The sequence below is a fragment of the Aristolochia californica genome, unplaced genomic scaffold, assembly GCF_029961685.1.
Source record: "Aristolochia californica isolate CCGP_79_NKW_82.1479 unplaced genomic scaffold, dmAriCali1.0.hap1 SCAF_10, whole genome shotgun sequence".
NCBI lineage: Eukaryota > Viridiplantae > Streptophyta > Magnoliopsida > Piperales > Aristolochiaceae > Aristolochia > Aristolochia californica.
In genome coordinates, this window is record NW_027181771.1 from 34,018,448 (window position 1) to 34,036,569 (window position 18,122).

General features: G+C 40.1%; 5 protein-coding genes across 5 annotated transcripts; 4 read left to right on the forward strand and 1 right to left on the reverse strand.

Moving 5' to 3' along the window:
• The first annotated feature begins 1,471 nt into the window (after nucleotides 1-1,471).
• On the forward strand, nucleotides 1,472-4,003 carry LOC137942572 (septum-promoting GTP-binding protein 1-like). Its single transcript, XM_068788272.1, has 6 exons — nucleotides 1,472-2,480; nucleotides 2,566-2,686; nucleotides 2,787-2,877; nucleotides 3,019-3,058; nucleotides 3,146-3,229; nucleotides 3,700-4,003. Exons 1-6 carry the CDS (start codon nucleotides 2,160-2,162, stop codon nucleotides 3,862-3,864), a joined length of 822 nt encoding a protein of 273 aa, XP_068644373.1. The 5' UTR covers nucleotides 1,472-2,159; the 3' UTR covers nucleotides 3,865-4,003.
• Nucleotides 4,004-4,870: 867 nt separating this feature from the next.
• Nucleotides 4,871-5,356, reverse strand: LOC137943159 (predicted GPI-anchored protein 23). Its single transcript, XM_068788853.1, has one exon. It carries the CDS (start codon nucleotides 5,354-5,356, stop codon nucleotides 4,871-4,873), a length of 486 nt encoding a protein of 161 aa, XP_068644954.1.
• A 1,461-nt stretch (nucleotides 5,357-6,817) lies between these two features.
• Nucleotides 6,818-12,174, forward strand: LOC137942573 (RNA pseudouridine synthase 6, chloroplastic). Its single transcript, XM_068788273.1, has 9 exons — nucleotides 6,818-7,047; nucleotides 8,987-9,115; nucleotides 9,211-9,465; nucleotides 9,876-9,957; nucleotides 10,136-10,251; nucleotides 10,325-10,379; nucleotides 10,905-11,016; nucleotides 11,122-11,291; nucleotides 11,621-12,174. The coding sequence occupies exons 1-9, from the start codon at nucleotides 6,839-6,841 to the stop codon at nucleotides 11,894-11,896; spliced, it is 1,404 nt and encodes a 467-aa protein (XP_068644374.1). The 5' UTR covers nucleotides 6,818-6,838; the 3' UTR covers nucleotides 11,897-12,174.
• A 585-nt stretch (nucleotides 12,175-12,759) lies between these two features.
• LOC137937792 (uncharacterized) lies at nucleotides 12,760-13,625 on the forward strand. Its single transcript, XM_068782974.1, has 2 exons — nucleotides 12,760-13,129; nucleotides 13,240-13,625. The coding sequence occupies exons 1-2, from the start codon at nucleotides 12,782-12,784 to the stop codon at nucleotides 13,399-13,401; spliced, it is 510 nt and encodes a 169-aa protein (XP_068639075.1). The 5' UTR covers nucleotides 12,760-12,781; the 3' UTR covers nucleotides 13,402-13,625.
• A 262-nt stretch (nucleotides 13,626-13,887) lies between these two features.
• On the forward strand, nucleotides 13,888-16,715 carry LOC137937782 (tryptophan synthase beta chain 1). Its single transcript, XM_068782965.1, has 5 exons — nucleotides 13,888-14,292; nucleotides 14,631-14,987; nucleotides 15,392-15,834; nucleotides 15,933-16,027; nucleotides 16,397-16,715. The coding sequence occupies exons 1-5, from the start codon at nucleotides 13,963-13,965 to the stop codon at nucleotides 16,570-16,572; spliced, it is 1,401 nt and encodes a 466-aa protein (XP_068639066.1). The 5' UTR covers nucleotides 13,888-13,962; the 3' UTR covers nucleotides 16,573-16,715.
• Nucleotides 16,716-18,122: the final 1,407 nt, after the last annotated feature.

An 18,122-nucleotide genomic window follows, 5' to 3' on the forward strand; every position in this document is an offset into this window, starting at 1 on the left:
CAGTTACAGAGACGACAAGATGATGCGGCTCTGTGGAGCAGAAACGCAAACTGCTTCTTGAATCCTCGTCCGAACTTTGAGCCCGAGGATTTGTCTCCTCTCAGTACGGCCATGGAAGTCAGAAGCAAGATCAGCCCGTGCAGTCCCTTTCCTCCTGAATTACAAAATCTGTAGGAGGGAGAGGAGGCCCCTCCCATGCCCTCTTTTATCTTTAATTATAGAGAGTAAAAGGGCGGAAATGGGGGATGTGTCGAATTTAGATTTCCTAAACCTGTCCCATGGAGATATAAAACGAGGTGAGGATAGGTTGGGTTTTCAGGAACAGGGAAGAGATAAGTCAAGTTTAAGTTTGATTTACAGGGATGTGGTGGACACGGGATTGAGTCGGAGTTAAGTTTAAGGTTTGGGGGTTTTTTTAAGTTTTTTTAGAGTTGGAGTTCAAGGTCGGGTTCAGATTTTGGTAAATCTGATTCAGACCTTCCCTGTGTGCACCCCTGCCTCCCTAAGCTTTCTTTTAACTGGTTAAGGAGAACAATAAGAGGAGTAGATGATAAGTAGGATAGAAACCACGTTGCGATTGTTGAGTTACTGAAGATAAGATCTTTCCCATGCAAATGACTCGAAAGATGATAATGGCAGCAAAGAAAGCCGCTGTGCCTTAACGTATACGCTGAATCCATTTCCACAAGTCTCGTGGAAATCATAAGTTTCGTCTCGAAGATGAAAATGGCAGTCGAATCAAGCTCTCCCTCTATCCTTTTCTTATAATAATTTCACTTTTGAGTAGCCTCGACTTGTCTCCCGTTTGCTCAAGCAAAACATGCCACTTATTCCTTCAACATCACTGCAAGCAGGGTCGATTTTGCAGACCTTTGTGCTAAGATTGAGATGAACGGACTTTCTGGATGGCAAACTCGTTGCTGTTTATCCAGGGCTCGTTCATGCTTCCATCACTGAGCTGGAAACGATGATAACATCACATCATTCACCAGCTTAATCCAATGGCAAATGGCCAGAGACAATCGTTCTAGACAACCTTAAAAAGGGTCCCCGTCGTCCATCGCTCTGTGAACCCCACGCGTCTTGACCCAGAAGCGACTCTTTTTTAACACAGTCAGTTTCATCCAACCATTTATTAATGCATCTTCACCAACCTTTACTTTCTTCTTCACTACGGCTCCTCATTTTTAGAAACGTGTGCCCACGGATTACAGAATCAAGCAGCGTGAATTACACAAAAACAAGTGTCCTGATTCTTGCACAGACAATTGGGCTCTGCTTTTCTTCTTCTTTCCTCTTCATCATCATCAAATGTAGTTTTGCTTTTGGAATCCGACCTGATCCATTATTAAATTCGTCAAAAGACACAGCCACCCGGGTCAGGATAGTAAGCATTGGTCGGCCTTTTGTTACAGACATGTATTCTCCGCAAGAGAATCCATGGATAAAATTTAATAAACTGAGAGGGACGGTGAGAGGTGTCAATCCGACGGTGTGACGTGACGCTGCTTTACCTTTATTTCCACACTCTTCCGCTGCAATTCCCCATCCTCTCTGTCCCCGCGATTTGGTCTGCTTTCAACCCAGAAAAAGCTTCCTTCGTTTCCGTTTCTCTTCTGGGTTCATCTCGGGAGATTTTCTTCTGACCCCTCTTCGCTGCTTCTCTCGTCTCTTTCCTGCTACCCAGATAAATCCAAGGCCTAGAATCAATCAGAATTCACTGTAAAAATCGTCTTAACAGAGACGAAGCAGTTGCCATGATTGATTTAAATCCAGGGCTGTGAATCCTTGATCCTATTTGGACGATCATAGCAATGGGAGCACAATTTTGAGCATAAGAACATCTCGGCAGAAAGTCATTTCCTGTAAACGGGCTAATCCTCTAGAAGGAATGACGGAAGTGCCCCGCTGAACATGAAACTGAGAAGCCGGCAACATGGGGTCAACCTCTGTAGCTACGGTCTTTGGATTCAAAGGAGACGTCGTTGAGCAACAACAAAGAAAAAAACAAAGAAAGGCAGAAGAGGAGAAGACTTAACAGTTGACACGGAAGAAAGCGAAGAAAGTTGGTTGGAGGAGGAAGAAGAAGAAAAATTCGAGGACGCAGAGAGGCATCTCTGCGTTTTCATGGCTCAAAGGAGTCTTGAGGACGCCAAAAGATGACTCACATCTGCCGAAAGGTCGTTGACGTGAACGTGACGGGGCTCGTCGGCCGTGTGGCTATCTTCCGGCGAATCTTTCGGTTCCTCTGGGAGAGGATTCTCCTCTGCTCCTCCGGGAAGCCCCATCAATATCGTCGGCTTCCGCCGGTGAAATCTTCCCTGCCGGAGCAGACAGCAGCGGTTCCAGATAAAGGTGAGGAGGCGCCGGGGGTGCCTGAGTCGACTCGCCTGGATGTCGACCTCGACGGGGATTCAGATATGGTGGTCCTGAAGATTAGCCTTCTGGGTGATTGTCAGATTGGAAAAACCAGTTTCATGGTAAGAGTAATTCGGCAGTTCCTCTCTTTCTCTGGGTTCCATTTCTTTTCCCCCGTCTGACTATTTCTCGGTTCTTTACTGCAAGACTAAATATGTAGGCAACGACGAAAAACAAAATTACTTGCAAATGGCGGGATTAACTTTGATGGATAAAGTGTTTCCTGTTAGAGGAACCAAAATTGCTTTTAACATCTGGGATGTGGGAGGTGAGCTTTTCATTTCTGGGTTTGGTTTTTGACAAATATACGTATCCGAACTCGATTCTTTTGTCGGTGGTGTAATTGATCGAAATGCTTTCGTGTTCAGGTGATCAAAGTTTTCATGTTCCAATTGCCTGTAAAGATGCTGCTGCAATTTTGATTATGTTCGATCTTACAAGTAGATGCACTTTAAACAGGTTCATTTCTTTGATGAAGCAATAATCAGTTCCTTTCTTAATGCACTTTACAGCTCCGTTTGAGATTCAGAACATGTAATGATGAAGTAGCTTCAGAAATAATTGCATATTAAGTATTAACCTTCTTGAACTCTGTTACAGTTGTGTAGAATGGTATCGGCAAGCAAGAAAGTGGAATCAGGTAACTTGATCGTCTTCTGAACTCGTTTACAAGTTTGCACATATCATTGAAACACATTCTGATTTGTTTTCATGAAATCTTTTCCAGACTGCAATTCCAGTTTTGATCGGAACTAAATTTGATGATTTCGTTCAACTTCCTGTGCATCTACAGTGGGCGATTATGACCCAGGTAAGTTTGAATTCCAATCTGGGTTTTTGATGCACAGAAGGAGAAAGAAAAAAAAAAAAAACCAATTAAGAGTAATTCGCTCTGACTTTAATCAATGCTGCAGACGTCTAAATCCTAGAACTAAAACATCTTTTTGCGTTACTGTTCAAAGTTAAATCAATGATCAGTAAAAACATGAAAATGGGTGCAAACACAGTGAAACCACACCTTGTAAGCTTTTCCAAAAGCAGCCGCTTTGGAATCATTTTCAAGATAAAGAAGTTAAGACGAACTTTTCTTCATGCCCATGAAAAATTCAAAATCAATTACCCAGAAAAGCTACGAGCCTCCCTCTCAGAACTCTGGTTTCCACGACTGAACTTTTTTTCCGGTAATGGTCAATTTCTTCTCTGGTTTGCTACGACTATGTGCGTACTGAATGGAAAGTGGAAACATGAACTGTTTTCTTCTGCTTTCGTTGTCTCACACAGGCAAGGGTGTATGCGCGCGCCATGAACGCTGCCCTCTTCTTCTCCAGTGCGACCCACAACATTAATGTGAACAAGATCTTCAAGTTCATCACTGCCGAGCTCTTTAACTTGCCATTGACTGTTCAGAGGAATCTCACGATTGGTGAACCCATAATCGATTACTGATGATTTTTTTTTTTGCGGGATCAGGAGTTTTGCTCAGAGAAGTAGGAATCTGGGTACTTTTTGTTTTGTATTTTGATAAGAGAAACTCTTGTACTCGTCTCTTTGACAGGATAAATCTCATGTATCGAAAAGATAAAATATAGTGATAGATACAAAGATAATGATAAAAATAAATATAATTAGTGATTGAATTAGTGATAGATTTAAATTGTAGAGTTCTAATCACCTACAATCTCTCTGTGTAGTTCTATAAATAGTTTACACCTGATCAATAATAATCACGATAATATTATTCATCATTCCTATATTCAATATGGTATCAGTTTCATCATTCCTATATTCAATATGGTATCAGAGCTTCCGTAGTTGCAGCCTATTGCCGTCGCCCATATTTTTTCTTCCTTTTCTTCGTGCACTTTCCCTGTCGTCACGGCTTCGCCCAACATCCCAGTCGTCGTTACCTCGTGCACAACTCCTTCGTTCTAGGTTTTCTCCTAAGGTTTAGTTTCGGTTGCCGATCATGTTGCTCCCCGGCCGTCGCTCAGCCTTGCTCTATGTCTCAGCCGACCTATTTTTCCCTCCTCCCCCTGAAGCCACCATTGTCGCCGTTGTTCGCCCTGACGGCCACAGTGCCGACCGCCCAAAGTTCTCCGCCCGCACCGAACCCCTTGTCTCTCCAACTCATCTCTCCTGACGTTGTCGCCACCTTTGTCTTCGTCGCGATTTTGTCTCGCCAACACCACTGTTCTGTCTCGCTACCGCTCGACACCGCCGTTCACCCCGACGGCCACAATGCCGACCGCCCCCAGCTTGCCGGTGCCGCCCAGAGTTCCCCCTCCCCGCCCACGTCGAACCCCTCGTCTCTCCAAGTCATCTCTCCCGACCCCCGGAAATCACTCTCCTGTCGCCCGACGTCCTCGTCGCCCCGCTACCACTTGATGTCGTAGGGGGGGGATTATTTCCCGCCCGTGCGCATCGTGCAAACTCGCACGTGGGATATTTTTTATTAAAAAAAAAACTCCAGTGCCGCTACTCTTCCATCGAACGATGCAATTCCGTCCGCACCAGCCGCCTCCAGTGCCGCTGTTGTGCCACCTGACGATGAAATTCCGTCCGCACTAGCCGCCTCCTGTGTCGCTGCTCTTCCATCGGACGCTGCAATTCTGTCCGCACTAACCGCCTCCTGTGCCGCTGCTCTTCCATTGGACGTTGCAATTTCGTCTGCACCAGCTGCCTCCAGTGTTGCTGCTCTGCCACCTGACGATGAAATTTCTTCTGCACCAGCCGCCTCCAGTGCAATTGCTCTTCCACCAGATGATGTAATTCCATCCGCCCCAGTCGCCTCCAGCGCCGCTGCTCTGCCACCTGACGATGAAATTCCGTCTGCACTAGTCGCCTCAAGTATCACTGTTATCTCCAAATCACTTCCAAGAACATTCTTTTTGAAGATCAAGATTGGACTCTCCTTTCGGAGCTCATCTTGCAGGGGCATGATAGAGATAGAGATAACCATAGTGATAAATATAAAAATAATGATAAAGATAAATATAACTAGTGATTGAATTAGAGATAAACTTAAATTGTAGAGTCCTAATCACCTACAATCTCTCTGTGTAATTCTATAAATAGTTTACACCTGATCAATAATAATCACGACAATATTATTCATCTTTCCTATATTATATAAGGCACCCATTTCATCTCCCTTTCTCTTCTTTAATCATCAAAATTTAAATTTTAGCTCAATAAATTTGTTTCTTCTTGTTCAACATTTGTTTCCCATCCCATGTGATTAATATTTATTCATATTTTTATTTTAATCAATTTTTACTTGATAAAATAGAGATGAAACGTTATTGTAAATATAATAAAATAATACTATTATCGTAAATAATTTATTTTTAAAATAAAATTTAGATATTACCAAAATTGGGTCCAGCCTCCTTCCCCTCATTATTTTAACATCTTTTTTATCTCCTTATACTTTGCTATAAATTTGCTCATCAAATCACTTGCAAGAAAAAAAAGGTTAAATTAGTAAATAGACTTCCGGGATAATGATTTAATCACTAAAATTAGAACTATGATCACTGGTATAGATCATCGACATTGTTTAACGATCAACCTGATGACTAATTAACCAATGGTCAAAATCAAAACTCTCCCACCTCAAACTTTAAGTTACTCTAAAGCCTTGCCAAATTTCTCCAATAAAAGTAGCAATAAACAATCATCTGCATGACTATTTTACCATCACCTTTGGAGTTGTATGAAGTCAAATTTTCTCGCCAAACACTAATAAGAGACTAGTGTAAAAATGAAGCTAGTCAATAAAGGGAATTTTAATACATCTGTCAGATTAAGCAAAGTTGTAATCAAATTTGTGTATAGTGTTTAAATTTAAATTAAATCGAAGATAAGACCTTACATCACTTAAAATCTTATGACTTTTTGTTGTTGTTGTTGTTGTTGTACTTATTGCCCCGCCTCTTGGATTAGAATCTAAGATGTATTGATTCAAACATGTCTTGTAACATTTGTCTATACAAAATCGCGTACTCCTACGTACCCTTATACTAAAATAATAATTTATACTACTCATTGGGTTAACCCCGCGACTCAGCCAAGTTGAGAGAGGAGTCGTCAATGCATACCCTATATTTTCCCACGAGTCCCCTCAAATCGATCCGAGTCACCCGGAGTCCAAAGTACTGACCGACCCAACCCTTCTATTTAGGCAAAATGGCCAAAATTCAAAAGGGTCCGACCCAAGCCAGGTCCGAGTTTGGGTCGCACTGATCATATTTAAAGTTTTAACACTCAATGAGAATCTAGGAAGTATCGGCCGATACATTTTTCAACTGGTCGGTGTCACAGCCGAAGCCACAAAACTAAGAGGGCGTGACTTGCGGCTTCAGAGTCAGTCGCTTAACGGCTCCCAGAAATGGTTGCCTCTGCTATCATCTCCTTTGTCATGGCCAACTCTCTGGTGGCTTCTCTAGGTTCCCTGAAGTACAGGAGTACTGCGAGTCCAATCGTTGTCGTCCGCGCATATGCGACCCTCGCGGCCCTGAAGAGGACCAACCAGAGCAGAGTTCGTTCTTCGTGTTCAAATAGACCAATTGTCTGTCGAACCTCGAGTTCGAAACTCATTTCAGTTGTCACTGACCGATTTTCGAATGGGTAATTATCAGTTAGTTTCTGTTTTTTAGCTCGTGCATTCTGAAATTTTGTAATGGAAAAATCTCTTTTTTTCGTTCTTTTTCTGGAGCAACCGACCGTAATTTAGTTTTCTGGAAAAGGCATCGCTAATTGTTAGCCGTAAGTCTTCTGGAAGCAGAGCGTGAGAAGAAGAAAGTGTTACTTATGGTTTATATAGGCGAAAGCCTTACAAGTTTCACAAATGAATTTAAGCTACTGCTTAATCCTATGCAAACTACACTTTGTTAAATTAGAAACCTAAACTAGGCAAGTCTCCTGTCCACCTATAACTCCGTTGCCCAAGAAGTCCTATTCGCCCACTAACTCTACTGCTCTTGGACGTCTCTGCTCTTGGGCATAAGCTTAGTTTAACTAGGATTCTAACAGCCTCTCTTAAACTAAGCTTGCCATAGGTAAAATGTTTATCTAAACTGAGAAACCTACTTAACTCATGGCTCCATTAGCTTCCCTTGAGCTAAGCCTCCTAATTAGATTGAACAAGCATCTCCTAATTAGCTTGAGACTCAACTGGATCTTCTAATTAGACAGAGATGCACATCTCCTAATTAGGCTGAGACATAGCTCTTCTAAATTAATTTTGGCATTCTACTTAGTTTATGACTCTACCGGTCTCCTTTAAGCAAAGCATGGCATACAACCTTTTTGGCAAGGCTTGCTCGAAGTCGTCCCTTCGTCACAGAATTAGACGAATTCTGCATGTTGTTTGGATGCTCCACCCTTCTATCTCAGACAATAGGACTTGTAGTAGGCATACTGCTTGCACTTAAAGCACTAGATGTGGAATTTGTCCTTTTCTTGTCTTTCATCCATTTGTGCTCTTGGTTGGGCATTTGATTGTCTGCCCTTTTTCTTGTATTAGACGACTTGTTTTTGTTGGCTCTGCAATACCTGTTCTATTTTCGATTCTATCTTCTTCAAGAAATTACTCATGCTGTTGTAGAGAACCCACTAGCTTGTTGTTGAATTTATGGAAAAGTGAAATACTTCATTGACGTCAATAACTTGTTGTAATCAGAGTAGATGAACCTCTATTTATAATAGAGGAAGGTAGTAGAGTCCAATTACAATAAAACTACCCTTGTCCCAATTACACCCAAACTCTAACTCTTAAAGATAAGTCCTAACATAATTAAATAACTCAATATTGATAAAAGATAAACATAATTAAAACTAAAACTTTTCTTGGTCGTGACCCTAAGGTAAATATACTTTTGTGACTCCTTCTTGATCTTCCAACTGATGTGATAAGGATGTCAGCTCATGGTAATCATGGTGGGTCCTACTTCTTATGGGCTTGGGCCCATCTTGTGGGGCCTTCCTTGGTTGTGTAGGCTTGAGCTTATCTTTCAACACTTGTCAACTGAGAGCTGAGACAGATTCCTTGACTTTGAGATGGCAGTCGCTCTTCGTCGTCGGCTCCTTGCCCTTAGGATGATCTGCACCTGGTATCTCTTCCCATTTTTAATGTTAGAAGATGAGGTTTTGCATTGCCATGAGTCGACGATCTTGCCCAGGCCTCAAATCTGGGGAGTCTGCAACTGTAGTGATTGCCTTGTTGAAATCCTCTTTTCATGCTACTGCTATCTGGTCAATGGGATGAAATATCCTATTGACTGGATGTCGTTTTCAACCCTTTTCTCCACTATTGGGTAGTTCAAATTGACTAGACCTGCTGGTACCTACCTGGGACCTGAAAAAGGAAAAGGCTTTTCTGTTTAGACTAGACTACAATGTGCCAAGTTTTCCATTGTTACTTTGTTTTCTTACTTGCCTTGAGATTTGACAGGTCTTTAATTTAGATTTTTTTTTTTTTTGTGTGTGTGTTCAATTATGTGATTTTTACCTTTCTTTATTCCAGGATGGTGCACTCTGCTAATCATTTGACCTGACATTTTTGCAGCTATCCTGATTACACTCGCTTACTCCCATGCCCATCACAAAGTGGACCACCCAGGATTGAACACTTAGTAGTCTCAGAAGGAGGACCCGTTCTTGATTATATTTGTAAATCTTTAGGTCTTCCTCGTTTGTGAGTTTATGTTTAGTAATATCTTTATCCTTCATTTCCTTTGGTACCTGGAGGCTAGAATAGAGTGGAATGACACCAGGTATTTATCTGTACAGGTTTGTAGCTGACCTTATCCATTTTGGTGCCGTTTATTATGCATTGGTTTGCCCTGAGCCTCCTCCTACTGCGACTTCTGAGCAAGTTCGCATATTTAAAGAAGTAACAGCTCCATCTGTTCTCAAAGATAGAGCTTCTATTAAAGGGAAAACTGTGAGAGAAGCACAAAAGACCTTCAGGATAACTCATCCTGATGAATTTGTTGAACCAGGGACATACTTACGTGTACATGTACATCCAAAACGTTTCCCAAGGTATCTGGTCAACACTTGAAACTCTTATGGTGAATTGGAATTCTACTCTTGTGTACCCAACCCCGTGTCTTAGGGGGATTATGTGGTCATGGTCCATTCATCTCACACTTTGATTTGCTCGTCTTCCAGTAATTACTTGTAATGAGCACTTAGGATGTTTCTGCATTGAAATGTCCGAGTGGAATGACACTTAGGATAATAGACCGTTAACCGCAGAGAAAGCTTTTTGCTAAATCTCATGCATTAGGTCTGGATTGCTTTATCATTGCAACCACTTATTTCTTCTCGTTGTCTGAGTATGATCTTCCATATTGAAGGCTCAGGCACTGTGACACTTTAAACAGTGTTTTCAGTTGGCAGAAAATAACATGCTATTTTGGGGTATTTATCTCTCTTTTGCTTTCAATTAGGTGCTATGAAATTGATTGGAAATCACGAATTATAGCTGTGACAGAAACTTATGTGGTTCTTGATAAACCTTCTGGGACGTCTGTAAGTGTTTGTGTCCAAGTGTTTTCTTTATTCTCAGATCAACTTGCTATTAACATATGTTATATGTTCACATAATTTTGATATATGTTAAATTCTTGTGTTTGCAATCTGCATTTCACTTCTCACAGAAAGAGTCAGTCAAGTTACCAATTTTCTATTGAATGTGGGGTTTGTTCAGGTCGGAGGGACAACAGATAACATTGAAGAGAGTTGTGTAACTTTTGCTACCCGTGCTTTGGGACTGACAACTCCTTTGAAGACGACTCACCAGATAGATAATTGCACCGAAGGCTGGTATGTTAGATTTTGTTGTCGATTGGAGATGGATATGATCTACAACTGATGGCTTTAAGCAATTTGTTTGCAGTGTTGTATTTGCAAGGACAAAGGAATACTGCTCCGTCTTTCATGGGAAAATTAGGGTAAGCATTATTTAGGTCATTCTTTTACTTCTTCAAAGGCAAAAAATCTAAAATAGTATTTTGTCATGATTTGTAGTTAGAATTATACCATGTTACCCGGAGGAACCATATTTCATAAAGAAAAACAAACTGGACCCTATATATATCTTTGGTTGTGATGGCACCTCTGTGGTGAAGCTCATAATGCAGTTCCAAGAGAGTGCTCAGGTAATCCAAGCTTTCCCTTCAAAGGAACACCAGTAATGGTTAAAAATGAAAGAATGATGTTGCATGCTATATTCAAAAGGCTTTTTACAATATGGGCTGCCATTATTGGGTCACCCTGATCAGTTGTTAAAGAAGCATCTTAATTCCCATTTCTCAAAGACTGTCATTTGCCATTGTAGTGCATTATTTTTCCCTGATCAGGTGTTAATAAGAATGTTGATTTCCATGTTTTAGAGACATACTTTTGCCATTGCAGTGCATTTCTCTAAGTTAACATTGGGTTATTCAGGCTTCTAATTTTGAATCTTCAATCACCAGGAAAAACAGGTAAAAAAACTTTACCTTGCTCTAGCTGCTGCTCCTGTGCCTGTTGGCATAATCTCTCATTACATGCGTCCGGTGAACTTTGCTCCTAGACTAGTTTCAAAAGGTGAAGTTACAAAAACAGTTGGCACATTCATAACATGTAAATCATTTAATTAATGCAGCAAGGGTTGAATTTGTAAAATTCAAGTTTGAAACTTTTTTCTAGCAGATTTTGTGAAAGGTTGGCATCTGTGTCAACTTGAGGTGTTAGAGTGCAAGGAGGTTCCTTGGCCAAGTACTGCTATTGAAGAAAGCTACTGCATTGAAGATTGTGGCTGGCCCAATAAGGATGTGGCTTATGAATGTAAAATCAACCTTTTGACAGGTCGAACTCACCAGGTACATGTGAATTGTATCCTCTTCATGCGCCCTTCTGTTTACTTTTTAATATTATCCTATCATCCGTTTCTGTCACTTTTTTAATTCATGGGGTCAATGGAGCAGCTGATGATTGTAGAAAATTTCTTTGTTTTCTTCAGGTTGTTATCTTCTTATTTGTTTTCTTTCTTTTATATTTTTAGATGTACGATGACAATTGATTCTTTTAGTTGGATATGCTTATGTATTCTTCCATTCGATTGAGTTTCTGTTTTTGCCATTGAACGAATGCCTGAGATTTCCTAGACTTCCTTTGGTTTACATAACCAAGAAACCTCTCATTGATGCAGATTCGCGCACAATTTGCTGCCATTGGTGCACCTATTGTAGGTGATTCAATTTACATGCCTGCATCAATGGCTGAAAGGGTGGAACCCTCAGTGAACCCCTTTGGGGAATTCTCAGAAGAGTATAAGAGTGATGATCAAAGAGCAAGGGTCGTTGAAGAGTGGATACTCAAACATGGGAAAGAACCAAATGTAGCCATTGGTCTCCAAGCATGTCAGATCTCATGGGATGATGGCAAATGTCTCTACGAAGCTGGAGGGCCATGGTGGAAAAGGTGACGATGATACGAAACTATTTGAAGCTCAGTTACTGTTTTGTTGACTACTTACTGCCATGAACCGGGGAGGTATTGTTCTATCATCTAAAATTTTGAGGAGAGAAACCCTTTTGACCAGGATGAAAGGAAATTAGGGAGAAGCATAGATTTCCAAGAGTGAAAACCAGCTGGTCTTGGAGGCAATGTACTGTTGGTATCAATGGTGTAGCCAACTATAATATTTATCAGAAGTTGTATTCAGTCACTGTCAAACACCTTTAATTCTTTGATTATTTCTGAACTTTTGATTTGGAAGAAATCTCCCATTAGGAGCTTCTCTGACCATGAGAGCAAATTTAGAGAGATCCAAAGCATAGGTTTTATTATTATTATTTTATATATTTCATTAATTAAGTAATCTTAATTATTATTTTAAATAATTTATTAATTTATTACACTTACAAATACAAAATCTTAGTTTATTAATAAAAAATTTAATTACAACTATCTTATAAGAGTTAATAGAATAATTTTATATAATAGATTATTTTTTATATAAATTAATGATGGTTAATATTATATTTAATTATTAGCTTAAGAATGAGAATTTAAACATAGTAAAAATAATAATTTGATATTATAAAAGTAAGTATTTATTTACTTATTTTATTTTATATATTTAATTAATTAAATTATCTTAATTCAAAATTTTAATTATTTATTAATTTATTACACTTACAAATACAAAAAAAACTCAATTTCACAGTAAAAGTAATTAAATTTCAATGAAAAATGATTAGTATTATGGACAATTAATGTAAGCCCATTTGTCTATTATAAAAAAAACCCATTATTAAAAAACACGAAAAAAATCTCTTTCAATCTCCTGGAAACCAGATCGGAGCTCATGGCTGCATCTTCTCCATCGTCTCTGCTACTCGCCTGCAGGGTCGTCGATACGATTCTCCTCTTCTTCTTCCTCGTCATCGCTGTAGCTGCTCCGCTCATCGACGGTCAGACATGTCTCCCCTCTCATTTATTCCCGAAACTCCTCGTCGACCTGAAATCGTGGTACGGCCACGAGTACGGTGACTATTTGACAATGGAGAAGCCCTATTTCTTCGTGGGAATCGTATGGTTGGAGCTGCTCTTCCAGTGGCCCCTCGCCATCGCTAATATCTACGGTATTGTCACCGGCCGGCAGTGGTATCAAACCACCTGTTTGATGTACGGCATATCCACCTGCAGCGGAATGGTAAATTAAATTGAAGCAAGCCTTTTTTCCTTCACTTTTCTTTCTTTTCCAGAGTTTCTTCTGATTGAGTACTGGTATATTGTTTCTTATTTATCTCATTTGATTTACAGGTTGCTATTATGGGAGAGTTGATAGGGTCCGGCAGAGCATCTCAGAAGCTATTGGCGATGTATTTACCCTTCTTGGCGGTGTCAGTTGTAGCCACTCTCCGTGGCCTGATTCCTTATTCTTCGATCCATGGCAAATCAGAAGCAACGAAGAAATGGGTTTGAGTTTGAAGGCCCTTGTTTTACCGACCGTATGTGATGTAATATCCGTTTGATTTAAGATCGTTCTTGCGTGTACGAATTGATTTACTGTTCTAGGATTAGTTCAGAATTAAATCCTTAACCCTGGATCACGTTAATCTCGATTTACCTACTCTCGGAGGGTGGCAGTAGCCCGAACCCGCCTATGTTCAGTCCATCCTGATTTAAATATTTTGAATTTGAATTAAGCCGAGTTTAGCAACTTAAGCGTAATAATCAATCCGAGTTTTAGTTTTAACATTTATTTAAAATTTATATAATAATTGATATTAATATTAAATAAAAAATAAAAAAAGTGTTATTATATATAAACCAAAGGTACAGGAACAAATTTGCCTGCCGATGGACGGCCTGGCACTATTTGACCGTAGGGCGGAGAGGTGTGGGCCCATTTGATTTTTCTATTTTTGGTAAAGTGCATCCTTTTTCGCCTACAAAACGTTGATTTCTCGACAACAGCATCCACCGAGTCTCCAACTGACGGGTCCGTGGGCTGCCTGCAAGTACGAACTCTCGAACGCTCCCATGGCTCTCTCCAGCTGCGGAAGCTCTTCTTCTTGCCTCCCGAAATCCTCTGTATCCTCCTTCGGTTCTCTATTGCAGCTACCCTGTCGCTTGAAGAACGTACTCGCTTGCCCCGTTGTTCGAAAACCGTGTTCAATATCTTGCACCATGATAAGGGATTCGCCTGTTCGTGCGGATGAAGTGAAAAGTGATGATACGGCTCTAGAGAGACCGGATTCCTTCGGTAGGTTTGGAAAATTTGGGGGAAAGTATGTTCCGGAGACCCTTATGTATGCTCTCACTGAGCTTGAAGCGGCATTTCGGTCACTGGCTGCGGATGAGGAATTTCAGGTTTGCTATTCCATTTACGGTTTTTTTTTTTTTTTTTATTTAGGAGCTCTCCATATTTTTTACGGGATTGGTTGGTATCGATGTTATGTTTGTTCTAGAAATTTTTTTTGTGACTAGCGAGTCAACTTCTTGAGGAATCTAATAAGTTGTGTGTGCGGCTTTTTGGTTGTTAGATTTGTAATTTATTTTACTGCATTTTTTTTCACAAACGATTGGCGCGATTTTTACCGTCACTATACTTATTTCATGTGTGAATGGCCTCATTTTTTATGGGATTTTGATGAACATCTAATATTTCATGGCAATTATTTATGAATTAAATTTCTTTTCCTGCGTAGAAAGAACTGGACGGCATTTTGAAAGACTATGTTGGCCGAGAATCACCACTTTACTATGCTGAAAGACTTACTGACCATTATAGAAGATCCAATGGTGAGGGCCCTCAAATATATTTGAAAAGGGAAGATCTTAACCACACTGGAGCACACAAAATCAATAATGCGGTTGCACAGGCATTGCTTGCCAAGCGCTTGGGGAAGAAACGGATCATTGCTGAGACTGGGGCTGGTCAACATGGAGTTGCAACTGCTACAGTTTGTGCTAGGTTTGGGCTGGACTGCATCATTTATATGGGTGCTCAGGATATGGAGAGGCAGGCCCTTAATGTTTTCAGAATGCGCCTTCTTGGTGCAGAGGTTTGTCTGTTCATATTTTTGTGGAATTTCTTATCTTTATTGTGGATTTTTATCCGTTGGTTTCCATGCAACTCCAATTCATTTATAGTGGGGGAAATTTGTAGCAAATGGATCCCATGATCTTTCTCTAGGTCTACCCCCCATGGTTTTTCCCTATAAATATAAGATTGTCTATTATTGTTCAAGTTTGAAATGCCTAAATACTGTTAATGTACTGTACATCAACAGATATAAATCGAGCACTGGGGTTGTTCAGTTTAACTTTTTTTGTTAGATGAGGAAGCCAGAAGAACCATTCAGCTGTACTACTTGATGAGTGTCAATAAAATTATTCAGTGGTTTCATGTACTTTTTTATTTTATTTTATTTTTTCCAATCTTGTGCTAAATCCTAGTATTATGTAGGTGAGACCTGTTCATTCTGGGACAGCGACACTAAAGGATGCCACATCTGAGGCTATACGGGACTGGGTTACCAATGTTGAAACAACCCATTATATATTAGGATCAGTCGCCGGTCCCCATCCGTATCCTATGATGGTGAGAGACTTTCATGCAGTGATTGGCAAAGAAACTCGAAGACAGGCAATAGAGAAATGGGGCGGAAAGCCAGATGTTCTAGTTGCTTGTGTTGGCGGAGGTTCAAATGCAATGGGACTCTTTCATGAATTTGTACAGGATATAGATGTGAGGTTGATTGGAGTGGAGGCTGCAGGGTTTGGGATTGATAGTGGTAAGCATGCTGCTACTTTGACTAAAGGGGAGGTTGGGGTTCTTCATGGAGCCATGAGCTATTTACTGCAAGATGAAGATGGACAAATAGTCGAGCCTCATTCTATTAGTGCAGGGTAACCATTTGCCAACTATGCTGCTGTCTTAAATCATGTAGTCTTCAATGTTTATGCCACTAACCTACAATTATGTTCTTCTCTTGAGCTTGATGTAGCTTGGATTACCCTGGAGTGGGGCCAGAGCACAGCTTTTTGAAGGACATAGGACGAGCCGAATACCACAGTGTCACAGATGAAGAAGCCTTGGAAGGTAGTATATGCAGTACTGCCATTTCTTGTCCGGCAATGCTTGATGTTTAATTTTATTTTTACAAAATACAATGACGACATTTTTTTTCAAATGATTTTGGTTTCTCTTTGTCTTAGTCGATTTTTAGGGCCTTGAAACTTGTCGGATAGACATTAGCCTTAGAAATTAGGCACCCCTAGAATAAACCCAGAATTGGAAAAGGGTCACCCTTGAACAACTAAAATGAGTGATCAGTGAAATAATAAAACATCCTTTTTAGGGCAGGAATAGTAATGGAATGACATAAGGAGCTATATCGTTTGTCAAGCTTTTTGAGTAATTGCTGTGTTATTTCATCCTAGCGACTGACTGAATTCGTTTCTTTTTCAGCATTCAAGCAACTATCTAGACTGGAGGGTATAATCCCTGCATTGGAAACTTCTCATGCTTTAGCTTACTTGGAGAAGTTGTGCCCAACTTTGCCTGACGGTACCAAGGTTGTGCTGAACTGCAGTGGGAGAGGAGATAAAGATGTCCAAACAGCTATAAAATATTTAAAGGTCTGATCCGTGGGGAGCAGTGGTTTCTTGAACTTTTGTTTAGGTCTGGGCTAAAAAACCTTCAGCTTTGTTATCGTTAGTGCCAAATACTGGGAATCAAATAAAATTCTAGAAGAAGCTTTCGTTTGCTTCTTTTTGTTTTTTTTTAATTATTTCATTGTCATTTTAGAAAGCTTCTTCTCACTGCAAGGTTCCAACTCCTGGTACTGGGTAACATACCGGATACCCTAAAATTTGGAAATTGGGTTTCAGATCGGCGAGATCTTATTGTTGAGGGATGGGAAGGACGCTCTGTCCTCCCCCCTTTTCCCTTCACAATAAGAGGGGGTAAGGCCTCTTCCTTGTTTTTCCGTCTGAATGAGAGAAAGGCCAGAGGTTCCTTACCCATTTCCTGTTTTTTCAGTCGCAACGAGAGAAGGCTAGAGGTCCCTTCCCCATTTCTTCCAAGCCACTCTCTGGCTCTTTTCCACTATTTCGTGTACTCGTGTCCAAACAGTAGGGTGTCTATAAACTATGAAGAGACGCAAAGAAAAGGCAAAAAACAATAAGAAAAGCACGTTGAATGATGATTAGATTAATAATATGATATGAACTAATAAATTATTCTATCACAATCACGTACAATTTTTCTAACAAGAAACAGTATGTCTAATAATTTATAGTTCTGGCATTGACTGAGCAATCTTCATGAAAATGGACTGATTCCTCTCCTGACACTGGACTGGAAATGTGTGGCAGCCATTTCAAGCCACTAGATTGAATAAATTCACTAGAAAACACTGGGTGGGTGCGAAGTTCAGAACCTAACTCCATCAGTCATCTCTTGGGAAATTGGTAAGGTCAGATTGGATAAACGACCACGTCTGTCACCCTTCTGAAAGCCCGTCTCCATCTCTTACCTAACTGTAAGGCCAAAATTGAGCAGATCACCGAAAGTGAGAGGCCATGCTTTATCATTCTTCTCAAAGGTTGAGTGACTGAATAAATACTCCATTTTGGACTTCTGAAACACGCCCCCATCTTCCTAACCTTAGTTCCTACGTCAGAGATAACATTCAGTGGCCACAAGAAATTTAGTGTGATTAATTATGCTTCTAAAAACCCATGTATTGGTTTTCTGATGGTGGTTAATCTGTTCTAAAGCAAAAGACTCTAGGATTATTATAGAGGATCGTCTGAAATAATTTGATCGTCATGGTTATAAGTGGCATATCTCTGCTGTGTGTGTTAATTTTTGTTGAATTTCTGTAATCATTCATGTCAAGTATTACACTAACACCATAAAGACAATGGCTTGATTAGTAATTAAATAGAATTTATCAATCCTAGTGACATCATTTATTAAAAAACAAAGTCAGAGCATATTCATGTAATTGAAGAGCCTTAGGGGGGTTAGTCAATAAAATGAAAATTTGATCTTCATCTTCGAAATGGGATGTCAACAAATTGAGAATTCCGCTGGCCATTTTAGTTGTTGAACCAATTTATTACTTCTTCTTCTTCTTCTATAACTAATATTTGAATAAAATATCTTCTCAGGTTGTACAAATTTTGTA

What these genes read in the sequence shown, in the direction of transcription:
- LOC137942573 (XM_068788273.1), top strand. Translation starts at nt 6,839, where the DNA reads ATGGCCAACTCTCTGGTGGCTTCTCTAGGTTCCCTGAAGTACAGGAGT. An exon ending in ATAAACCTTCTGGGACGTCT is followed by an intron (nt 9,958 to 10,135) that starts GTAAGTGTTTGT and finishes GGGTTTGTTCAG; the next exon opens with GTCGGAGGGACAACAGATAA. An exon ending in TCTTTCATGGGAAAATTAGG is followed by an intron (nt 10,380 to 10,904) that starts GTAAGCATTATT and finishes TTCAATCACCAG; the next exon opens with GAAAAACAGGTAAAAAAACT.
- LOC137937792 (XM_068782974.1), top strand. Translation starts at nt 12,782, where the DNA reads ATGGCTGCATCTTCTCCATCGTCTCTGCTACTCGCCTGCAGGGTCGTC. An exon ending in TATCCACCTGCAGCGGAATG is followed by an intron (nt 13,130 to 13,239) that starts GTAAATTAAATT and finishes TTTGATTTACAG; the next exon opens with GTTGCTATTATGGGAGAGTT.
- LOC137943159 (XM_068788853.1), bottom strand. Translation starts at nt 5,356, where the DNA reads ATGCCCCTGCAAGATGAGCTCCGAAAGGAGAGTCCAATCTTGATCTTC.
- LOC137937782 (XM_068782965.1), top strand. Translation starts at nt 13,963, where the DNA reads ATGGCTCTCTCCAGCTGCGGAAGCTCTTCTTCTTGCCTCCCGAAATCC. An exon ending in CTGCGGATGAGGAATTTCAG is followed by an intron (nt 14,293 to 14,630) that starts GTTTGCTATTCC and finishes TTTCCTGCGTAG; the next exon opens with AAAGAACTGGACGGCATTTT. An exon ending in AGATGAAGAAGCCTTGGAAG is followed by an intron (nt 16,028 to 16,396) that starts GTAGTATATGCA and finishes TTTCTTTTTCAG; the next exon opens with CATTCAAGCAACTATCTAGA.
- LOC137942572 (XM_068788272.1), top strand. Translation starts at nt 2,160, where the DNA reads ATGACTCACATCTGCCGAAAGGTCGTTGACGTGAACGTGACGGGGCTC. An exon ending in TAACATCTGGGATGTGGGAG is followed by an intron (nt 2,687 to 2,786) that starts GTGAGCTTTTCA and finishes TTTCGTGTTCAG; the next exon opens with GTGATCAAAGTTTTCATGTT. An exon ending in AAGCAAGAAAGTGGAATCAG is followed by an intron (nt 3,059 to 3,145) that starts GTAACTTGATCG and finishes AATCTTTTCCAG; the next exon opens with ACTGCAATTCCAGTTTTGAT.